This window comes from Hemitrygon akajei, chromosome 12 (genome assembly GCF_048418815.1).
Source record: "Hemitrygon akajei chromosome 12, sHemAka1.3, whole genome shotgun sequence".
Classification (NCBI taxonomy): domain Eukaryota; kingdom Metazoa; phylum Chordata; class Chondrichthyes; order Myliobatiformes; family Dasyatidae; genus Hemitrygon; species Hemitrygon akajei.
The window spans coordinates 67,840,967-67,863,434 of NC_133135.1; the positions used below are offsets into that span (position 1 = coordinate 67,840,967).

At 39.3% G+C, this 22,468-nt stretch overlaps 1 protein-coding gene across 1 annotated transcript in view; it reads right to left on the minus strand.

Annotated features, from left to right (window-relative positions):
• Positions 1 to 7,394: 7,394 nt before the first annotated feature.
• The window catches only part of keap1b (kelch-like ECH-associated protein 1b), a 32,724-nt gene continuing 17,650 nt past the window's right edge, over positions 7,395 to 22,468 (minus strand). The window contains exons 3-6 of the mRNA XM_073063375.1: positions 14,954 to 15,635; positions 13,812 to 14,017; positions 11,609 to 11,785; positions 7,395 to 8,381 (exon numbers count right to left, since the gene is read on the minus strand). Coding sequence (XP_072919476.1) covers positions 8,233 to 8,381; positions 11,609 to 11,785; positions 13,812 to 14,017; positions 14,954 to 15,635 — 1,214 coding nt within the window. The 3' untranslated portion in view covers positions 7,395 to 8,232. The remainder of the gene's footprint in view (positions 8,382 to 11,608; positions 11,786 to 13,811; positions 14,018 to 14,953; positions 15,636 to 22,468) is intronic.

Below are 22,468 nucleotides of genomic sequence, written 5' to 3' on the forward strand. Positions count from 1 at the left end.
ATGAGAGGTCATGCTATACATGTTAACAAGTCCCGTTTTTTTCTAGAGGATACAATTTAATACAAGTTTCATTCAACTTTGAACAGAAACTTGATGATAGGAGGTGACATATGAGATGGAAATCTACAATTTCATACTTAATGAAAGATCCTGCAAATTAGGACCATGTTTTGACAACAGAAGCTAACAGCAAGTTTATATATTAATTATCTGCCGCTCTCAGAAAAGCAGTGAGAAAACATGCCTTAATTCTTGAAATGCTACAGGTTCCATCTATTTGTGTTGAATCAGACTTCTTGAAATTGCTCCAGGTTCTAGGTGCAAATGAGTCTTTCCCACCTCATCTGAAATGCACTAATGATTTCTTTCAACGTCTGTTACTGGATAGAAATCTATACACTTCAGTCCTTTGCTTCTGTGCTGAAAGATGTCAAGACCAATAACTGTTCCTCAGGCTACACTGAAGAATCTAAACTGGGACCTTCCTTATTTATATTGCTTATCAGCAAGTTATTCACCAACCATGCTACTGATGGAAAAAACAAAATTGCTTTTCATTTGTAATTCTTTAATTCATTGGTATTGAAACAGAAGGTTTGCAAGTGACCAACATGACCACTGAGATTGTCTTGTCTAGTCTACACAAGCTATTTGTTCACTTAGATATAAAGTACATAACCAGGAAATTACTGGTCTAGAAGCCTCGTCTCTTACTCCCGGAACCAAGTTGAAGCCCTGCTACCTGTAATTAGTTGGGAAAATCTCCATTTTATTTCCTAGATGGTCCAGATCAACAAATTAAAATTAATTATTTGGTGTTAAATGACAATCTCTCTCAGAAATGTAGGTCCAATTAGAACAAATGACCTGTATTAGGAATGGAAAGCGTATCACATGTCAAACCAGATGTATATACTATATATATTTGGAAACATAATTCTAAGTTTATCTTTCACAAAATTTATCTCTAAAATTTGTGAAAACAAAATTTCAGAAGTACGAATTTTAGAGGAAACATTGGAGATTGAGGAGTGCAGTGCACAGGAACCTGTTAGCTGAACCTATCTGATACAGTAGCATGTTTCAAATAATATCATTGGGAAGGATTTTCACTTGCTGCATAGATGTTTCTGGCAAAGTCTGTCTGCTTTTCAACATTCCGAGGCGAGCAGCTTAGGCACATAGACTGCTCAGTTTAGTATCTATCCTTATACTACTCAAAGAAGCACCAATATATAAGTAGCAGAGTATTCGTTATTCCCTGGAGTAACTGTGGTATACCTGTATTAGAAAATATCATTGCTAGAAGTTAAAACACATGAAAATGATATTCCTAAATAATCTCAATCTTTATTTACTCAGTTAAAGTATGTAGATTGGTGATTAAGTTGCCTGTTTACTAACTCAGGTACTTGGACTAACACTCAGGGGGTGTGAATTCAAATTCCACCAAGGTGGTAGAATTTATATTCAGTTAATAAACTGGATTATTTTAAAACAGGCTACCTCAATGATGTAGGCCATTAAATAAGTGGATTGTTGTTAGAAACTTATCTGGTACTCTAATGCCCTTCAATGCAATTTGCCATCTTTGCATGATCTCTGTAATTTCTGAGTCCAGACTTGTGGCAAATTACGTATCTCCTAGATGCCTTCCTACCTGGCTCAGCAAGCCACTGAGTTGTATCAGACCTATTAGTTTAAAGCAGAACAAAACTAAAACCAAGTGGACAGCTGGCATCAATCTAGGCACCAAATTCAGACCTAGCAAGGTCCTTCACAGCTCAGGGTTGATTTTGCAAAGTCCTCCTCTCAATATTTGGGCAATATTGAGCATCCACAAGCAACTGTGTACAACTTGCATATACAAAATGCACCACAGTTACTTGCCCAGGCTATTGTGAAAATATCTCGCAAACATGCAACCATTACCAAAGGGTGTCAAGGGGCAGCAAGCAAATGGGAGCATTGCCATCTGCAGTTTCTCCTCCAAGTCACATACCATTGTCCCTGGATCTAAATCCTGGAATGATTTATCCAGCACTACTGTCAGAAGGACTGCAGCAGTTCAAAAACATGGTTCATACTCACTCAAGGGCAACAAATACACACTTAACCAATGACTTCCCCATCCCAACAAAGGAATGGTGTGAAACTATCAAAATTAAGGCTGTTAGGGTGGGTAACGGCTTCTTTCCCAAGGCCGTCAGACTTCTGAACACCCTGCAGAACACATTGGTTACGACAATGCCAGTAGCATTATACAGTTGACTATGTGTTCTTTATGCACACTATACCAAGTGGTATACCTGCAGATTTTAAAAATTATTATTTGTTAATATTGTTGCATTGATACTATTTTATGTGCTGTGTGTGATGTGATATATACTGCGTTTTACACCTGTGTCCCAGTGGAATGTTGTGTTGTTTACCTGTAAACATGTGTATTGTCTCAACCGAGTGACAATAAACCTGAAGTATTTTTCATCTCTTCAATAACCAACCTGCTCCCCACCAATTATTCTCCAATTCATTGCAAAGAAATCTACTCAATACCAATAAATCCAGTGTTTGGAACAACATTTCAAAATAGGCAGCTCCAGTGTCAGCAAAATTAATCTTGTGTAAGTTACATCAAAATGTTTTGGAGTATTGTAAGAGTCTTGTTGTCTCTTAACTGTTGAAAGCTGAATAAGCTGATTCAATCTGATTGGTTGACAGGTTCCTCTCAGCTGCATTACAGATGAGTCATGCCAAAAACTGGAGCTTTAATGATAAGATCGCCCAGATCTGAATGTTCAATGGAGCAGGATGACCCTGAGAAATCAAACCAAAGAATCCAACAACTGAGGCAACAAAAACCATGGCCAATTGACTCCAACATTTTTTAAATAGAAGATTACAGGCCAGAAACATCATGGATATCACCTGCTCCACTTCCAATTGGCTTTAGTGGACCTGGGGAAAGTCAGACAGATTTCCCACTCAGGTATTGGGCTCCTTTATTTTGTTTTCTTTCATCACAGCTCGATAAGGAAAATTAGCACATCACTTTCAGCAAGAAATTATTAACTTATATTTATATAATGTTTCAAGATGTTACAAACATACTAAATTGTAATGTAGGAGCATAGCGGTCAATTTACATGAAACTGATAGTAACAGTGGAACAGTCAAGGACAAGCTAAGGTCTGCTTGACCACAATTGACCCATCCAAGTTATGCAATGAAGACTCTCCAGAGGGAGGACAGATAGGTACTGTGCTTGAATAGGGTAAGAGTAATAGTCATTCCCTTTTCTGTTCAGTCGTGGCATGAATATATTTAATTGCTATTGTTGATTGGTTTCCAAAGGCAATAGTGAGGTACCCTCTTCAGTCTCTGCAGTGTGTAAGATGAAGCTGTTACATCAGGAATTGCAGCATATTGATTAGCAGACAAGTAAGGAGTAGAAACTCATGTTCAGTGAGGATGCGAGGAAACTTGGAATCTGATGTATAAAGATGTGCCTATGCTTTCACTGCCTTGTCTTTCCAGATGATGGATGGAAGGTCAGTTTTTTTTTTTAGGTACTGTCAGTAATCTTTGTGGGTATCTGCAATGCATTTTACAGATGGCATAAATAATCATGGTGCAACGGTGGTGGGGATTGCGAAACTCAAGCTAGTGGGTTGAATCCTGTCCTGAATGCCGTGGAAATGTACTAATTCAAGGGAGTGGAGAGCTTTGTTCTAAACTCTTTGCAGGTTCAAGTATTGAACACCTTGCTGCAGAGTATTCAGCATCTGATTATGCTTGTTTGCTACATATCCGGTGAAGTATCTGCAAACCTCCCTCCAAGATAAAGATGGCAAAGGATTTAGTAATGGAGATATTGCTGAATTTTAAGGGAGGTGGAAATGGTCATAATCTTTCTTCAGTGTGACATGAATCTTAATTTCCACTCATCTACCAGACTAAACATTATCTAAGTTTAGCTCATTATTTGAACTCCCAAGAATCATAGAACATCAAACAGTACAGCATAGGCTTTTCAGGCCACAATATTGTGCTAACCTGTATAAATCTACATGATCAATCTTAGCCCTCCCTCCTACAACCTCCATTTTTATATTCATGTTCTTATCTAAATCTCTTGAAGGTCCCTATTGTATCTGCCTCTATCACCAGCTTCAGCAGTGTTTCCTGCACCCAGTGTTCTCTGTGTAAAAAGCCTACCATCTCCCATGTTCTTTCTTCCACTCAACTTAAGTGGATGCCCCCTGGTATGAGCTGTTGTTGCACTGGGAAAAAGATGACTACCCAGTCTTTTTATGCTTCTCATAATCTTATACACTTCTGTCAACTTACCTCTCATTCTCCATTGCTCCAAAAAACCCTGGTTGCTCAGCCTTTGCCTATAATCCAACTCAGGATACCCAAAGAATCTCCAAGGCAAAGCCAGGAAAGGCCTAGTTTTGTTCCTCTACTTCCTATTGAATTAAAGATGGTGGCATCTACAATACTTTATGTGAATACACTTCTCTCTCTGCAAGAGTGCCCCTCTTTTTTTGTGCAGCTCTGGTAAGATGAGGAGTCAGGTGCAAAAGGGGATCAAACATCTTCTCTAACAACCACCTCAAATATAGCATGCACAGCTGATGGAAGCAAGGTGAGTCCTGCACTTTCCTTGGGTTCCTGGTATGCATCATAAACATTTATTTTTTAATGAGTTTGCACACAACCCACAGATATGGGAGATGCAACAGCTTGCAGTTTCGTAGGTCTTTCTCAAACCATTAGTGTGATAAGGTGCAATTTAATCACACTTTGCACAGGGGTAAAGTTTGTATTTCAGAACTCTAGTGCACGTGTTCCTAGCTGTTCCCTATTTGTGGGTGGGTAGGAAGGAAAGATGATTCCACTTTTCTTTGCATTGGCTGCCATGGACAGCTCAGTGGGAGATACTGGGGGTACGTTCCACATCAATGTACAATGGCTCACAGGTGGAGCCATCTTTGCAGCCAGAGACAGCGATCCAGCCACTTAAAATGTTCAGTCCTGACATCCCCTCCCTGTTGTGTTGTGATGTTATACATAGGCCCATAAAACAGTGGGTACTGTTGTGCTCCAACAATATACTTTGTTAGACTCCCTCTATTTCACCAGGGTTTCTTTTAGGGGTGTGGGCTGCTGGTGAGTAGACATATTCTACTAATGGAAAATGGCTCTTAACAGTGATTGCACCACAGGCTCCTCAAAATAGCAAAGGTCTGCAAACACATTCTAGTTTAAAAATAAATGAAAATGCAAATGAACGACAGCGTATTTAAAAAGCACCCACTGAACTGGGATTTATTTTGATCAGATTATTAATGCAACAGAACCAGTTTCTTTTGGAAAAAGTAATTTGATGTTTACAACTTTCACTTGATGGGATAAATGCAAGCTATGGTGCTGATGGTAATTCCGTGCTTATCCAGAGTAACAGACAATGCTGGGTAAACCCAGTAGGTCAGGCAGCATCTATAGAGAGGAATAGACATCAACATTTCAGGCTGACTATTCATCGTGTCTGATGAAACTTACTGACTCCTCTGCATTCTATCCAGTTTTCAAAGCAGGTCTATTTCTATTTTTAGTAGTGACCATTATTCATGTTTCCTTTTTATTGAATAGAACATAAATACAAATCGAGTACACATCTTTCCACCCACAATGCTGTGATGACCTTGTAATCTACTCCAAGATCAATCTAATTCATCCCTCCATCAAAGTCCCATTTCTCTTTCATCCATATACCAAACCAAGTCTCTTAAAAGTCTCTAATGTATTTGCCTCGATTACCAACCCTGACAGTGCATTCCACACACTTACCACTGTGTAAAAAAACTGACAACACCCCCCCCATATTTCCCACCGACCACCTTAAAATTATGCCCCCTCGTATAAGCCAAATAGCAGCAAGTAATTATTGTAATTGGAATTCATTAGACATCTACTTTCAGAAGTAATTATTTGATTGCAAACATCTAGTTTGTTTTATTTCTCACTCCTTTTCCAAAGGCCACATTAGTCAATTGCACCACTCATGTTAGCAGAATTAGCAGAGCTACAAAGTAATTACAAATTGCAAGCCACTGCCAACAGATCACCAGGGTAAAGCAGAGAACAGTCAACCAATAAAAAGATTCCAGAAAGCACAAGGGCATGAGTATTAAAACAAAGCTCATGAAAAGGAGCAAGTAATAGAAGCAAGGGTGTTGTAGTTATCTCTTTTGATTGGGCTAATTGCAGCTTTACATCAACCTTTGACTATTGCAGCATAAGCTGCATTTTAAGAAACGATTCAAGTGAAAGTCAGAAGGGAACTGGAGACAGGAATCCTCTAGAAATATTTTATAGGGGAAGTAATTCACTCCAGTGGGGCTGGTTCTATTATTCATACAGTCTTGTCTCCTCTCCATTTCAAGTAGTTACTTCTGATTTTTCTTTTTAAAAAAAGAAACAAGGCTATAATAGCATTTTCTCACTCCATTATTTCTGACAGTGGTTTGCTATGTTTTATCCTAACTATAAAAACAAACTTTGACTTTCCCCTTTTATTTTGATGTTATTTTTGTCCTGTGGTTAACTTCTTACCAACTAACAAACTGTTCTTTTCTTTCTTTAACTGAGTGAGTACCATCAGATATTTTTCCTCAGCCTTATGTACACTGATGACAGGTCTCCTGATCTTTACTTGTGGTTGTAACCTCTTATCCTAACTCCATTAGCAAATCTCTTTAGTGTCTTTTCCTTAACCCTAACATTTCTTTGAAATTAGCAAATCTAAAACCATCTAATTAATACTTTCTGTAAGTGTATTATCACTTCTGCATCTATTTTTGAAACTCAAGTTACACATTTCTATAAAGTTACCAAAATCTGTAGATCTAACTTCTTAGGTTTCCTTGGTTTATAAAATTTAAAAGTTTGGTGCAAATGGAGGACTTAAGTTTGACCCCCATCCTTAATCAGAGTCCAATCTCAGTGAAAATTAGCAGAAATAGCTCAGTTCTCCTCTCAGGAAAGGCTAAAGGTAATCAGGAAGAAAGAAAGTTGTTTTGAGGGTTAGCACATGCTCCTCAATTAAGTTGTTTATATATACGTTAACTTGCCAATTGATAATGCAATTAAAGTCAGAATGTTTAATGAGATTCTCCTGAAAACTGTAACATGGCATTCAGCATGCAAATATTCCCAATGCCTGATCTGACAAATTAAGAGTACATAAAAATCAACCAACATTTTCTGCACTTAAATCTGGAAATCATGAAAACAAAATCATCTAGAAATCTGGACAGAAGGAACTCTGGTCATACTCAGGAAAAGAACATGCTCTGAAATAAAATAACTCACAATATTACAATGTATTTTATTAAATACAACATTTTATTAAAGTGAACACATTTTATTAAAAATACTGTCTTAGAAATTAAGTCAATGATGTTTATTTTGCTAGAATGAATTCAATTATTTTTGATGTTCTTACCCAAGTACTAGTGCAAAATAAAGTGGTATGGCACTGGGAAACAGTCACAGTTAAATTACACTTCCCCTTCTCAGAGCACAAGAGAAACCAGATGTAGCGAGCAGAGAAAATCTTTTAAATGGATGTTCGCTCCAGTGCCCATCCCCCTGCTCCTCCTCGAACTCTGTGCAGCTAATGTAATCCGACCTGGATTCTGTACTCATACATGGAGCAGTCAGGCTCCTGTTCTAATTTACTACCATATGCCCGTCTATTACGGTTATTTAGTGCATGCTGTTCAAGAAGTGGGTAATTGCAAATATCAAAGTTAATTAATTTAGGTAATTAGCATATTGTTACAAGATGCCATCCTCATTAGAACATGGAAATTGTCTTTGGGAATAGGTGATAAACACTGTAGATTTCAGATTAGTGAGCAAGACAAGCCCTGCAACACAAACCCACCTGTGATTATCTAACAAGTATTCATTAAGATTTCTAATTGGATTGTTTGTGTGGTTCAGAATTTATGTTCCTTATTAGTTAGTAAATGTCAAATTGTCAAGAGTTTAATATAAATTTTCTTCTGATTTACAGAAAAAACGAGTGCAAAAAGCTCTCCATATTTGAAAATGAGATTTGCACTAAAGTGCTGGTAAAGTCTTCTTAAAAAACGGATGATCACATCAGAAAGTCCGAGAGAACTATTAAGATTGAGGTTCATCGAGAGATTTGGAACATCAGCACCGAGACAATTTGCACGGTTCTATTGTGACTGCAACACCAACACCACTCCTCCCAGAGGTCATTTGTGTCACTTCTGTCCATTGGCCAGTGTCCGGGTCAAAGCACTCCACACTACTGAGGAAATCTTGTCCATCATAGCCACCTATGCAGAAACATCAAGTTAAAACTTAGATTATAGTCACTAAAACTTAACATTCCTGCAATTTATGTCTTTATTCTCAACTGAAGTCAAGACGTGCAAATATCTCAATGCCTGCTCCCTCAATGAGTGTGTACACAAAGTGAATCCTGTAAACATTGCTATAGCTTAGTGCTGGCAAGTTCTTCTCATGAATCCAAATACTACACACTCATTTTGATAGAATGAATTCAGTTATTTATTTTGATCATCTTTGTCCAAATATTGACACTAAAGTCCATGGGTCAAGGCCCATTCCTGAGACTTGCAAACATAAACAAGTCTTATCAGTTCAGCCTGGGAAGGGAGGATTTAAGTGCAGTAAGTACCTTCTCTTTGTTGAGATGTTAAACTATGACTAGTTACTTGCTCAAGGTGAACATAATAATCCATAAGATATAGTAACAGAATTAGGCCATTTGGCCCTTTGAGTCTGCACCATTTCATCATGGCAGACCCATTTCACTCTCAGCTCCAATCTCCCGCCTTCCCTCCATATCCTGAAAATACTAATCAAGAATGTATCAGCCTCTGCCTTAAACACACCCAATGACTTGGCCTCCAAAGCAGTCTGTGGCAACAAATTCCACAGATTCACTACTCTCTGGCTAAAGAAATTCCTCCTCATCTCCACTCTGAACAGATGTCCCTCTATTCCGAGGCTGCATCCTCTGGTCTTAGACTCCCTCTCCATGACAAACATCCTCTCTAAATCTACTCTATCAAAGCATTTCAACATTCAATAGGTTTCAATGAGGATTCCCCCCCTGTTCTTCTGAATTTCAGTGAGTACAAGCCCAGAGCAACAATCACAACAATGTTGGAGGAACTCAATAGGGCAGGCAGCATCAATGGGGCAAAATGAACAATCGATATTTCAGGCCATGACCCTTCATAAGGACTGAAAGAAGTCAGAAGCCAGAATAAAAAGGTGGAGGGGGGAGGGAGGAAGGTAGGGAAGGTAGGCGGGTGGGGAAATGAAAGGGAATAATGTTAAAAGCTAGGAGGTCATAGGCAGAAGATTGTTGCCCTGGGCTTGGGAAACCAGAGGGAGATGACGGGCTGGTAATGAGGCCAGGGGAAGTGGTTAAGAGGACCACCAGAATGACTGAAAACAAAGGAAGACAGGAGGAAATGTGGAGAAGTTAGAAAAACTGATGTTCATGCCATTGGGTTGGACACTTCTTAGACCAGGGGTTCCCAACTTGGGGCCCCACAGGCCCCTCGATTAATGGTAAGGCTCCATGCCATTTAAAAAAAAAGTTTGGAACCCCTGACCTAGACAGAATACGAGGTGTTGCCCCTCCAGTTTGCATGTGGCTTCATTAAGGCAGTTGAGAAGGGTGTGGGCAGGCGTGTAGGTGTGGGAATGGGAAATGCAATTGAAATATCTATACTCATGCACGTCATTCTAGAGGTGCAGTGGAGAGCATTCTAGAAGCTACATCACTGCATGGTACAGAAACCGCACTGTGGTGGGCAAGAAGGCTCTGCAATGGGTAGTCAAAACTGCCCCAACACATCACCAGCACCAGCCAACCCACCATTAAGAGCATATAATACAGAAAGGTGCCAGAAAAAGGCCAGTAACATCATGAAAGATCCTAACCACCCTGCTTATGGACTGTCTGTCCAAAACCTAGCAGGGAGGAGGTAGCATCCAAGCCAGGACCACCAAACCCAAAAAACAGTTCCTCTCCCCAAGCAGCAAGGCTGATCAACAGCTTCACCCACTAACTCAACCCCAACCACCGCTACTTTAACATTTCCTGTCAGTCACCTCACGTACAGACACTCCTGTGCCTAGTGTCACTTTATGGATATAATCAATATATATTTACTGTGTTTTTAAATTATTGTGTTCTTTATCTTGTGTTTTTTTTTGTCATGCATCAGATCTGGAGTAGTAGTTATTTTGCTCCCCTTTACACTTGTGTACTGGTAATGACACCTAAATGGGGGCCACCAGGAGATCCTTTCTGTTACAAGGTTGCTCAATGAAGCTGTCTGCCAATCTTCATTTGATCTCACCAATGTAGAAAAGACTGCACCAGGAGCAATGAATGCAAAAAGTGACCCTGACAGACTGACAGGTTAAGCACTGCCTCACCCGGAAGGCATGAGCATCTTTATTTATTTATTGGGCACTTAAAATTATTCTACCAATATTGGATCAGAGGAATTTGGTTGTCCACACCTACATTTCAGAAAACACAAGACATGAAATACAATCCAGGGGTGAAAGTACATGGCAGATGAATACAGTTCAATGGACAAAGATATAATAAAAATTCTTTGAGCAAGATACAAATTGTTATTTTGAAAATATTAGTGGATATGGAACTGGAATTGAGGGATGTGGACAAGAAAAGAAAGAAGATAGAGAAAAGAAACTTTCTGAATTGGTTGAATGTCCCTTGTGGTATCCCACAGGGTTCAGATCTGGAAATCACTTCTGCTTACTGTACTTCAAATAGGAAGTGGTACAAAAGTATTCATTTAATTTCAAAATAGGAAGTTTGTCCAAATTCTTCAATCAAAAGAATCTGAAAAAAGAGATTGATAAATATTGGGGAAATTTGTATTAAAATTTAAGAAGTGGATGTCAAAAATCTGATAAACAAGGGAAGCATTTTGATGAAGTAAATAGGTCGTAGTTAGATGCCAAATAGAACAAGGTTCACTGCCATGGAAAAGCAGAAAGGTTGGTGGTACATTTCAGCAGGATATTAAAGGGCAATATTACACATTGTGAAGGAAAAGCTGTAAGATTCTGTAAGTTTATAAGAAATGTAAACCAGGTCTTCAATAGATCCGCAAAAAAGTTAATAATGAGTCCATTTAAAATAATAATTAAAACCCAATGTGAAGTATCAGGGTACTATATGCTAAATATAGACAATGGTTTAGAGAGGATTCAACCCCAATTCACAATTAGATTTTTAAAAAAATCAGGAAATGAGAACAATAAAATTAAATTTAAAATATTTTAAGCATATGAAAGAACTGAACAATGTAGATAAAACTTTAACTCCCAGTAATTGAAGGAGTCAGAATTTCTTAGAGCAAATGTAGGATGCTATAGAAAATTAATTATTTAAAAGCACATGCACTTAATCTCAAAGCATGATTCCACTGCAAGTTGAGCCAGGACTGCCAAAACCAAGCTGAGGTTTAATATCGAAACTTACCAAGTACATAGATTTTTCCCTGATAGACAGTTACTCCAAGAGCACTGCGTTTATGTTTCATTGGCACTAAACATGTCCATTTGTCCAATTCAACATCATATCGCTCCACACTGTTCAGCTGATTTACACCATCATATCCACCGATTGCATAGATTGAATTTTTTAGTGCACAGATACCTACACAAAAATAGACAAAGTCCTTTATCTCGACCCAGTTCAAATTCTTCTTACTCCCCGCTTTTTCCCTTTTGGAGGAATAGGTTTATGCTGATTTCATGTAGTGGTGGGGTTAGTTTACAAGGAGAAATGAAGCATACTGGGTCTACATTGTCTAGAGTTCAGAAAAATGTGAAGTGACACTGGTAAAACATTGTACTCTTGTACAAGAGGTTTGATATGTTAGATACAACATATTGCTTCTTCTAGAAACAGGAGGCACAATATCAAAATAAGGCTAGGCATTCAGGACTGAGAATAGAAGAATGCCTAAATCTTTGGGATTGTCTATTCAAGAGGGAGGTGGAGATTCGGCCACTAGTCAAAACAGAAATGGATAGGTTGAGATAAAAGGGAACCAAGCAATGTGAAGTTGTGCACGACAAGGCAAAGATTACTCAAACCCCACATGGCTATTCCCGCTTCTAAGTATTTTTATGCTCTGATGCTGGGCTACGCACGCTTCCGTATTCTGCAGATGATCACTCCAACTATACCAGCTGACACAAGGAGCAGAGAACAGGTTATTCAATCTCTCTGGGAAAGCATTAAGAGGGATCTCTGCATATGAGACATTGAAATGAATGCATTTTATTGAACTCATCACATGAACAGTTATTGAGAAGTTCAGCTAATTGTATTGATGTGATGTCTGGTCTTCTTAGAAGTATAATTGTAAATCTCCTTCCAATATCTGACTGCATTCAAGTAATGCAACACAAACTTAGTATAGATCTGATGTAATGTCATAAAAACAGGAAATATTCAAATGTCTTATATTTTGCATTATGCTGTAGGTAGTTTGTAACTTTAGTGAGCATCCAGGAGAATTTAGTGACACACAATATATTTAAACCCATGCCAGGAATCATTGGCTTTGGTGTCTGTGTAATTTGTTAGTGTTTTTCAAATCCACCTGAATCAAGAAGGGAATCCCTAATGACTTCCACTTCATCCCAAGTGTGCAGCATGCTAAGAATAGATTGAGTCATGAATGTTCCTAAGCCTCTAGACTGCCAAAACTTCCAAAGTTCTAAGCAAAAACAGTATACTATCTATTCCATTTCGCATACGACTAGTGTGTTTTACCCACATTTGTTCTGCTGTAAATTCAGGGCCACTGAGGAAGGGGGCTGAAAAGTGCATCTATTTGCCCCCAGGAAAAAGATGCTGCAGTTTAAAACCTCCCAGTGAACTAGTGATAAACATTTCTGGTGGTGTGCCATACAGTTGACTGAACCAGCTGAATGCCAGGGTTTACATCCACTGTAAAATGCCTTTCTGAATCCAACTACCCCTGCAGTTGTCTACTGTAGTCAAAGGTCATAATGGAATAACTAATCACTATTTTTAAACCACAGAGCATAGAAACATGCCCTTTTGGTCCAGCTCATCCATGCTGACTGTAATGGGCAATATCACTGATTCCAGTTGCTCCATTAGACTAGTGTCCCTCTACACCTTTCCTATTTAAAGAACTTGTCCAAATAATATTTAAATACTTTAATTGTATCTACCTCTGCCAGCTCATTCTAGATACTCACCACGGTGTGTGAACTTATCCCTCAGATCTCTTTTAAATGTCTCCCCTTTAGTCTTAAACCTGAACTCTCTAGTTTTCAACTCCACTGCCTTGAGAAAATGATTTTGATCATCTATCCTGTCTGTGTCATTCAATTTTATAAATCTCTTACAGTCTCCTACATCCCAGTGAGAATAACTACAACCCTTCATTCCAGAGAACATAGCGGCTAACCTCTTCTACCCGGTCTGGCAACCAGAAACAGTCCAAGTACAGCCTAACCAATATCTTGATTGCAATATGACGTCCCAACTTCCATACTGAAAGCCTTTGCCTGTGAAGTATACCAAATGCCTTCTTCACTACCCTATTCATCGGTGCTGCCAATTACAGTCAGCTATGGACGTGCATCTCTAGGTCCTTCAGTCCTTGCCAGTGCTGACAAGTTTCCTTCAATTTACTCACCTGCTCCACTCCTAACAGAGTTCATTGATGCAATGGTGGTCCACCTATTATCTTCAGGATGATAGCATTCTGCCGAACTAAGGCGATTTATTCCATCGAAGCCACCGACAGCATATAGAAGACGATTTACAATTGCAACACCGACACCAATTCTACTGGTTGACATTGGAGCCACAAACTCCCACTGGTCTTTTTCTGGATCATACCTGGAAGCACATACACCATTGTTCTAAATACAAGAGTTAATGCATCATTACTAAGTTTTAACACCTAACAAGTGCCACTGGAGAACAGCACAATTCAGCAGAAGAGTAACCACATTTAGAATGGTGAATTAGGCAACAGAAACAATGTTGAAGGTAGCAGTTTTTAAAAAAAAAGTTGTTCAGTTATATTTAAAGTTACATTACAATTAGCAAATTAAGCACAGTATATAGGGTTAGAAGAACAGAAATAATTCAAGGTGGTGTATGTTTTATTAGAGACACAAGAGAGACTGTAAATCTTGAGCAACACACACACAGGAAGTACTGAGGGAACTCAGGTCCAGATGAAGAGTCTCAACTCAAAACAGACTATTTATTTCCCTCCATAGATCCCGCCTGAACTGCTGAGTTCCTGCAGCATTTTGTATGAATCATTTCAACATTTTATACTATCTATGCTATAATTAAACATTTCATACAAGTTATTTTATGATGCAGAAATTATTTCTAATCCACAGTGGAAAACAATGGGCAATACTGGATCTTTGTATATTCAAAGAGGAACAAAAAACAAATCCTGGTCCTCCTATTGCTTGAGAGAACTGACTTTGAAATTGCAACACACAACAGGTAATTTTATCAAACAAAGAAAATATAAGAGCTACTAGGATGGTATCTAAATTAGCATTGACAATTTATCATCAAAACACATTTGAATATACAAGGTTTCCAGTCTGCGTGGTTGTGGAGTGCGCAGGAACAGATAATGAATGATATGGTGGTCCACCAGGTCACAATAGGATAAGGAGCAAGGACGAGAGACGTTACGAGAAGATTCAGAATATACAAATTCTGGATTAAGTAAAGAAGGGGAGGATGAAAAAAGGGTGCTGAAAAGACTATTTAAAATAAATATTGAAATATAGTTCATCAAACCTTTCCACAGAATTGTGATGGATGCATCCTTCAGATCCACCAACAGCATAGATCATTCCATCAATCACCCCTCCTCCAACTCTGTTCCTAGGAACATTCATCGGTGTGCAGGGAGACCACTGATTGTTCATAGGATTGTAACAATCCAAAGCATCCGAATCAGTGTTACCATCTGGCGAATTGTTTCTTCCACCCACGGCATACAAAAGTCCATGCACGGTACAAGCAGCTAAACCACTTCGAGGCATTGGCATGTCTGTCAATCGAATCCAACAGTTCTCCAGAGGATTATATGCTTCCAGAAAATTCAATGACTGCCGGTAATAGCCTCCTGCTGTGTACATTAATTGAGGAACATTTGGAGACCTGCAGGGACATGCCTTGGTTGGTTTGTGCAACGTCAGCTCCTTAAAGACTTCCACAAGATAATCTTTACACTTGGAATCCATTTGGAGTATTTCACACTTCTGCAGTTGTGTTTTCAGGAAGTTTGGGGTCAGAGAATGGCACCTCACTGCATTCAGTAGCGCATGAACGTATGGGTGCCTGTTCTCCGGATCATATTTCACCCACTCTATGCAAGCATGATAGACTTCAGATTCACTGCGCACGTTCAGCTCATCTCGGCTGATCAGGCTGACCAATTGGCACTGGGTGAGGTTGAAGAACTCCTCTTGTTTTGCTACCTATTAATAACATAATGGAACGTTACTCTTGAAAAAAATAATTACTATTTGATTTCATTTGTTTTTCATGCAAAAACTGATCAAATATTTATCTGTAAAAATAAAGACAAATTTTCCGGACTTATACTCTATATATTGTGTGGTGGTTGGTCTGGAAGTGTTTTTTTTTCTTGTGTTGTGGGGTTTGGGGAGGACACTAAGCTCACTTGTCTTTAATTTAGGTGCTTTTTTGTTAAATTCTCTTCCTCTGTAGCATATTGTTATTGTATGCTTAACCTTGCTCTGTATTAATGCTCCTCATTGGGATTTGGGGTTTTTAATTTTGTAAAATGTTTTGAAAAACTAATTTAAAAAATTAAAAAAAAGACAAATTGAAGTTATGAAACCAAGAAACAAAATCTCAACAATTGCAGAAAAACTAAATACATTTTTAATGTACATTATTCCTTACTTTCGAACTCCAGTCTTAATTTGCACGTGGAAATCTTGAACAAGACAGATTTAAATAATGGGTAGACTTCTCTTTAACTGGTAAGTTTCAGCAATGGAAAATGGAAGATGACACATCACAATGAAAGATGGCTATCAATGGAGATATTTTGTTCCTCCTCTCCACTCTTTCAAAATCTTTTCACTATTCTTAAATTGAAGGCAAGACACAAACTGGATACTTCAGTGTCCATGACTGGTTTTAAACATTAAAAGCATGTCTGTAAATCTTTCTGTCTATTAGAACTATTGAACCTTCGTACAACTGTTCATCTCAGAAAAATTCCTCAGCTCCTATAGATTATTTCGTGTGACATCCTTCAAAATCCTGCCGAAACCAAAGAGACATCACAATAAATCACTTCAATATAAAAGTAATTGGGGAATGGACAGGTTAAAAAAATTCACATGGTCTTGTGGCTTAGAGAAGGAAAGGAAGAGAGTGTGTTCTATTCCAACAAAACTCAGGAGTGATATGGAGGTCACAACCCACTCTTGTTTAGTTTGTCGTTTTTTAAAAATACATAATGAAATGAGAATAGGATTGCTCATTTAGAAGTTGAGATACCTGTTACTGTGTTTATGTAGCTTGTTATAAGTTTTCCATTACCCTGAGAACGTTAGACAAAAAGAGTTCTATTAGCAGACAAACTCAACACACAATACAAAAAGCATTGGTTATTTATCATCAACTTCTAGACACTTATGAAATTGCTCACAACAAATGAGTCTAGACTTGTCCATTGAAACAGACTGCAAAATTCAACATTTTCTTTGGTGCCATCTTTCCTGTTGACCCCCCCCCCCCTTTACTTCTTTATCAGCAACATATGGGCACATTAATGGGAAGTAAGTCTGGGATTTTTTCAAACACATTGTCAAAAAACAGATGTTCAGAATTTGTGCAAGTCCGGAACTCATTGATAGGTCTGGAATGCAAATTTGTCAGTTTACTTCTCTGCAGGAACCATCAGTGGCAGAGTTCTGTCTTGCTAACAACCCTCTCCATTAATATTGAGGAGGAAAATGAAAAACAGCTCTCAGAAGTTGCATCAACTTCACTGGGGATTGCTTCTTTTCATGATGCCCTACAAAGGGGAAACTCAAATTTCAATTCAACTTTGTTTTACTGTTTGCTTTAAAAAGTTAGAAATTTACTTCACCTTCAATAGCTTTAACTTTGCCTGCAACTTCATTCCTGCCGTTAAATTCACTTTGTCCATTTCTGACACCTCTCTCCCCTTTCTCAATCTGTTTCCATCTCTGGATATAAACCATCTACCAATAACATCTTTTATAAACTTACAATTCCCACAGCTATCTTGACTATGCCTCTTCCCATCCTGTCTCCTGTAAAAATGCTATTCCATATTCTCAGTTCCTTCATCTCTGTCGCATCTGTTCCCGGGATGAGACTTTTCTTGCCAGGACAACAGTGATGTCCTCTTTCTTCAAAGGGCAAACCATCGATGCTACCCTCACCCACATCCCCTCCATTTCCTAAAGATCTGTACCCATCCCATCCTCTCACCACTTTAACAGGAATAGAGCTCCTCTTCTCCTCACCTACTACCTCACATCCAACATGTCATTCTCTGCAACTTCCACCAACAGGATACTACCACCAAACATCTTTACCTCTTCTGTCCACTCTCCCACCATGTTTCCCTTGTCTGTTTGTCTCTCCCATTAATCTTGGTCCTGGCACATATCCCTGCAGGTGACAGAAATGCTACACCTCCACCTTTAGCTCCAATCAGGGCCCAAACAGTCCTTTCAGATGTGGCAACAGTTCATCTGCAAATCTGCTGGGGTTGTCTATTGTGTCCATCTATTATTCCCTATGCAGCCTCCTGATGTAAATTTGGGACCGCTCTGACGAGTGCCTCCACTCCATTTGCCAAAAGCCGAGTTTCCCAGTGGCCAAACCATTTTAATTCCCACCCCATTCCCATTCTAACATGCCAGTCCACGGCCTCCTCTTTTGCCACAATGAGGACACTCTTAGGGTTGAGGAGCAACACCTCATATTCCGTATAGGTAGCCTTCAACCTGAAGAAGGGCCTCGGCCCGAAACGACAATTGTTTTTTCATTTCCATAGATGCTCTCTGACCTACTGACTTCCTCCAGCATTGTGTGTGTGTGTAGCTTTAAAGCATCCCTGAACAACAAGAATCATATGAAAACTATTAATTGACCTCCAGGATCTTCGAAGCTGTCAAAGCTTGGAGCAGAACTGTTAAAAGCTGCAAGGCTTCCTCGGTGCACTATACAAGAGACTTCAGCTGCTTGTCACATGACAGGCACTCTGCAACAAACTACCTTCCTGGTTCAGTGCCCAAATGCTTCCCTATATCAACACCCACTATCCATTCACATCTCCAGATTATAATTTAAATAAAATAATTGCTTTGTACAATTGAATGTTTCTTGCTTTAGCACAAATGATTTGTCCCTTATTTTCTTCCCAAGCTCATGGATGAAATTTTCAAAATACTGCTTCAAGACAAGAATGAGTTGTAGCTGGCAGAGGGAAAAGAGCATCTGATATTTGAGAGAAATGCGAAGGAAGCCAGAGGAAGGCAGCGCTGAAGTCATTAAGAATACATGCAAAGATGTGCCAAAAGGTGGCAACTTTAAAAATCATTAAAATTGAAGGCATGTTGCCAAGTCAAATCTCATTTGATTGTTTCCAAACACAAAAAAATTCAATTATTTCTCGTGTTACATAGGCTTTTACAAAATTGTTTCTTGTCAGTTAGTGAAGAAATAACAAAAGAATTTGCAGATCACTTTCAAGTGGTGGTGCTTGATTGATTTGTGACTTATAGCTATTCCTTCCTAGGTGCATTTTGGGGGGGGGGGGGGGGAAATCTGTATTATTTGTTGTGCAAGCCAATCAGGTCAAAACAAAATGATTGTTCTTACCAGAAACATAGTTGATCTGCCATACCAGACATTGAAAGATGTTAAAACAGAGACATTTTTGTCTTGACTATGATGTATCATGTTACGTACTCGTGACACGTGACAGTGGTACCCTTGTCACGTGACTGGGGTTGAAGCCATACTGGACTTGAGGTAATGGTCTTGTGATGGTGGAGTGACGTCATTTTCCCGCCAGTAGAGATCATGTGACAGGTTTTTTTTTTGTGTTTTTTTTTAAAACAGGGTATAAAAGGAGGACCCCTCCCTGTGAGGAGGGGCAGTTCGTGGCTGGATTTGCCATGTTGACTTCATGCCACTGCATGATTTAATGTGATGACGCAGTTTAGTTGAAAGATGAAGTTTTATCTAATGCCTAAAGTTTAAAAGGTCATTGCCAGCAGTTTCTTTACAATACTGCTAGCTGAGAATCAGTGGAGAGTGAATATCGGAGTTCGGGAGTTAAAGATCGAGGAGAATCGATTTTCGACGGTGAAACAGGTTCGACCTTGTTTGATCCTTATTCAGAAGGATTTCGTTGACTATTCTCGTGTTAATCCCTGGGATTCCAGAAAGGATTGAGAATAGTGTGGTAAAGGAAAGGTCAGTGCCTTTAAGCCGTTTCGTTTCGTAAAATTCTTCGTGGGAAAAGTTCGACTTCGGGGACTGAAGCAAAACGATGTGGAAGAGAATTTAAAACGTCTTAAAAAGTCTCTCCTTTTAAATGGACTGTGAGCATTTTGAACTTTTGGCAATACTACTTTGAAGAACTGTTCTTGCAACATCGCTTTAAGGACTGTAAGCTTCATTGCTTTAAGAACTGTTTAAGCTGCCGCACAGCAGCTGATTTCCGGTTACGTTAGTGATTTGTTTACTTTTGGGGTTTTTTTTTCAGTGTTTAATAAACGTGTTATTTGTTATAGAAACCCTTGCCTAACTCATATATTTATTGTTGCCTGAATCCGTAACAATCGAAATACAAATGTAATAGCACCCTTACTTTAAATCTGATCGTACATGGGCGCCGCTGGCAGCATCAACAAACTTAATTTGAGAAGATGAAGACATACCATTTCAGAGAAGAACATTACTGTAGGTAGAGCCATGCACAGATCACATAAAATTGTGGACCTCAAACGCCTTTCCCTAAAATACACAAATGCTCCAGCCTAGGCTTTACAATAATCCTGTAGCTTCCAGCTCATCATTACTTTAAAGATTAATTTACAGATGGTTGGTGCTAAAAAAATCTAACATTTATTACTGTAGAGAAATTTGACGCCAGCTGCGTTTTGGAATGATTACAGATTTAATGTTGGGTAGGAAGGTTTAAGATTCTTTAAAGTCAAGTGTAAAGGAGAACAAAATAATGGTTACTCTGGATCCGATGCAGCACAAACAATAAAGAACAATAACAACAGTAAAAAAACAATCAATATAAATATGTAAGATAGCTTATATAGATTGATTGTATGTCCATAAAGTGACACTAGGCACAGGAGTGACTATACATAAACTGACTGAAAAGAAATAATACAGTAGTGTGGTTGGGGATGTGGGGGGTGAGCTAGTGGGTGGAGGTGTTGCTCAGTCTCACTGCTTAGGGAAAGTAAATGTTTTGAGTCTGGCGGTCCAGGTGTAGATGGGAGTGCAACAATGAGTCCATAAGCAGGGTGGGAGGGATTTTTCATGGTGTTACCAGCCCTTTCCTGGTATCTTTCCATATACATGTCCTTAATGGTGAGTAGGCTGGAGGTGCGTTAGCCAGGTTTGACTACCTGTTGTAGAACCTTCCTATCTGCCGCAGTGCAGTTCCTGTACCAAGCTGTGATGTAACTGTTAGGACGCTCTCTACTGTGAATGCGCAGCATGATACAAGTCCAGATGTGCATAGCCCCGCTCTCTTTAGCCTCCTCAGAAAGTAGAGGTGCTAGTGAGCTTTCCTGATTATGTTGGATGTGCTCTGGCACCATGAGAGGTTGTGTGAGATGTGTACTCCCAGAAGTCTGAAACTGCTCACCATTTCCACTGCTGTCCCAATTAAAGGGGAGAGGGTATGAGTGGTACAAGTTTTCCTTAAGTTGATAACCATCTCTATTGCCTTGTTAACGTTAAGGAAGAGGTTATTTGCCTGGCACTAGGCTTCAAGCCCTTCCACCCCCTCTCTGTAGGCCGTCTCATGGTTGTTGGTGATGGGCCCCATCATGTCATCGGTGAACTTAATGTAATTACTTGAGAAGATTCAGGAGATTTGATAGAGGTATACTAAATGATGAGGGGTATAGACAGGGTAAAGACAAGCAGGCTTTTTCCACTGAGGTTAGGTGAGACTACAACCAGAGGTCATGGGTTAAGGGTGAAAGGCGAAAAGTTTAAGGGCAACATGAAGAGAAACTTCTTCATTCAGGAGGGCTGTGTGAGTGTGGAATGAGCTGTCAGCACATGTGGTGTATGGGAGCTGGATTTCAACGATTAAAAGTTTGCACATGGACGGTAGGGATATGGAGGGCTACAGTCCTGGTGCAGGTTGATGACTCAGCATAGACTAGATGGGCCAAAGGGCTTGTTTTCTGTGCTGTACTTTTCTATAACTTTGGTGATTGGCTATGCAGTCAGTAGCGTAGCGTACAGCAATGGGCTCAGTAGACAGCTCTAGCAGGCACCCGTGTTGAGGAAGATGGGGAGGAAGGAGTGGTTATACATCCCGACTATCTGAGGTTGGTTCGTTAGGAAGTCCAATATCCAGTTGTACAGCGGAACATTTAGACCGGGGTGTAGGAGTTTGTTCACCAAGGTCCGTGGGACAATAGTATTGAATGCCAAACTGAAATCCAGAAGCAGCATTCTGATATAAGCGTCCTTGGAAGCTAGATCCAATAACAATAAAGAAACAACAAGATGTTTCTGAGAGGATTAGTTACAATTACTGGTATTTCCGCTTGCTTGCTATTCTTATATTTATCCATCTAGGTTGTAAAAGTCCCAAGTTTAGAAGGTGCTTTTAGAGTAGTATAGGCAACGCACAGATGCATTGCACAATGCATAAGTGATTCACTCTGCAGTAATAGTGCCCAGGTTCGAACATTACATCTGGTACATCAGGGATCAATCAAGCAGGCCACTACATTCTGGACGGTGTTCAACTTTCACACCCCCGGGTAAGTGGAGAGTATTCCAGTACCCTCCTGGACTTGTGCTGAGCAGATAGTTGCACTGTTTGGGAGTGAGACATTCATCAAAGGAGAACTACTCTGAGCTAGTTCTGGAGCTGCAGTGATTTATTGGTGACATCCAAGATGTTGTGGGTGGGGTATCTGGTAATGCAAACATTATCAAATGTCAAGAATGAGTTATTAGACAGCTTGTTGGAGATGGTCATTGCTTCAAGTATGGCACTAATTTACTTGCTATTCA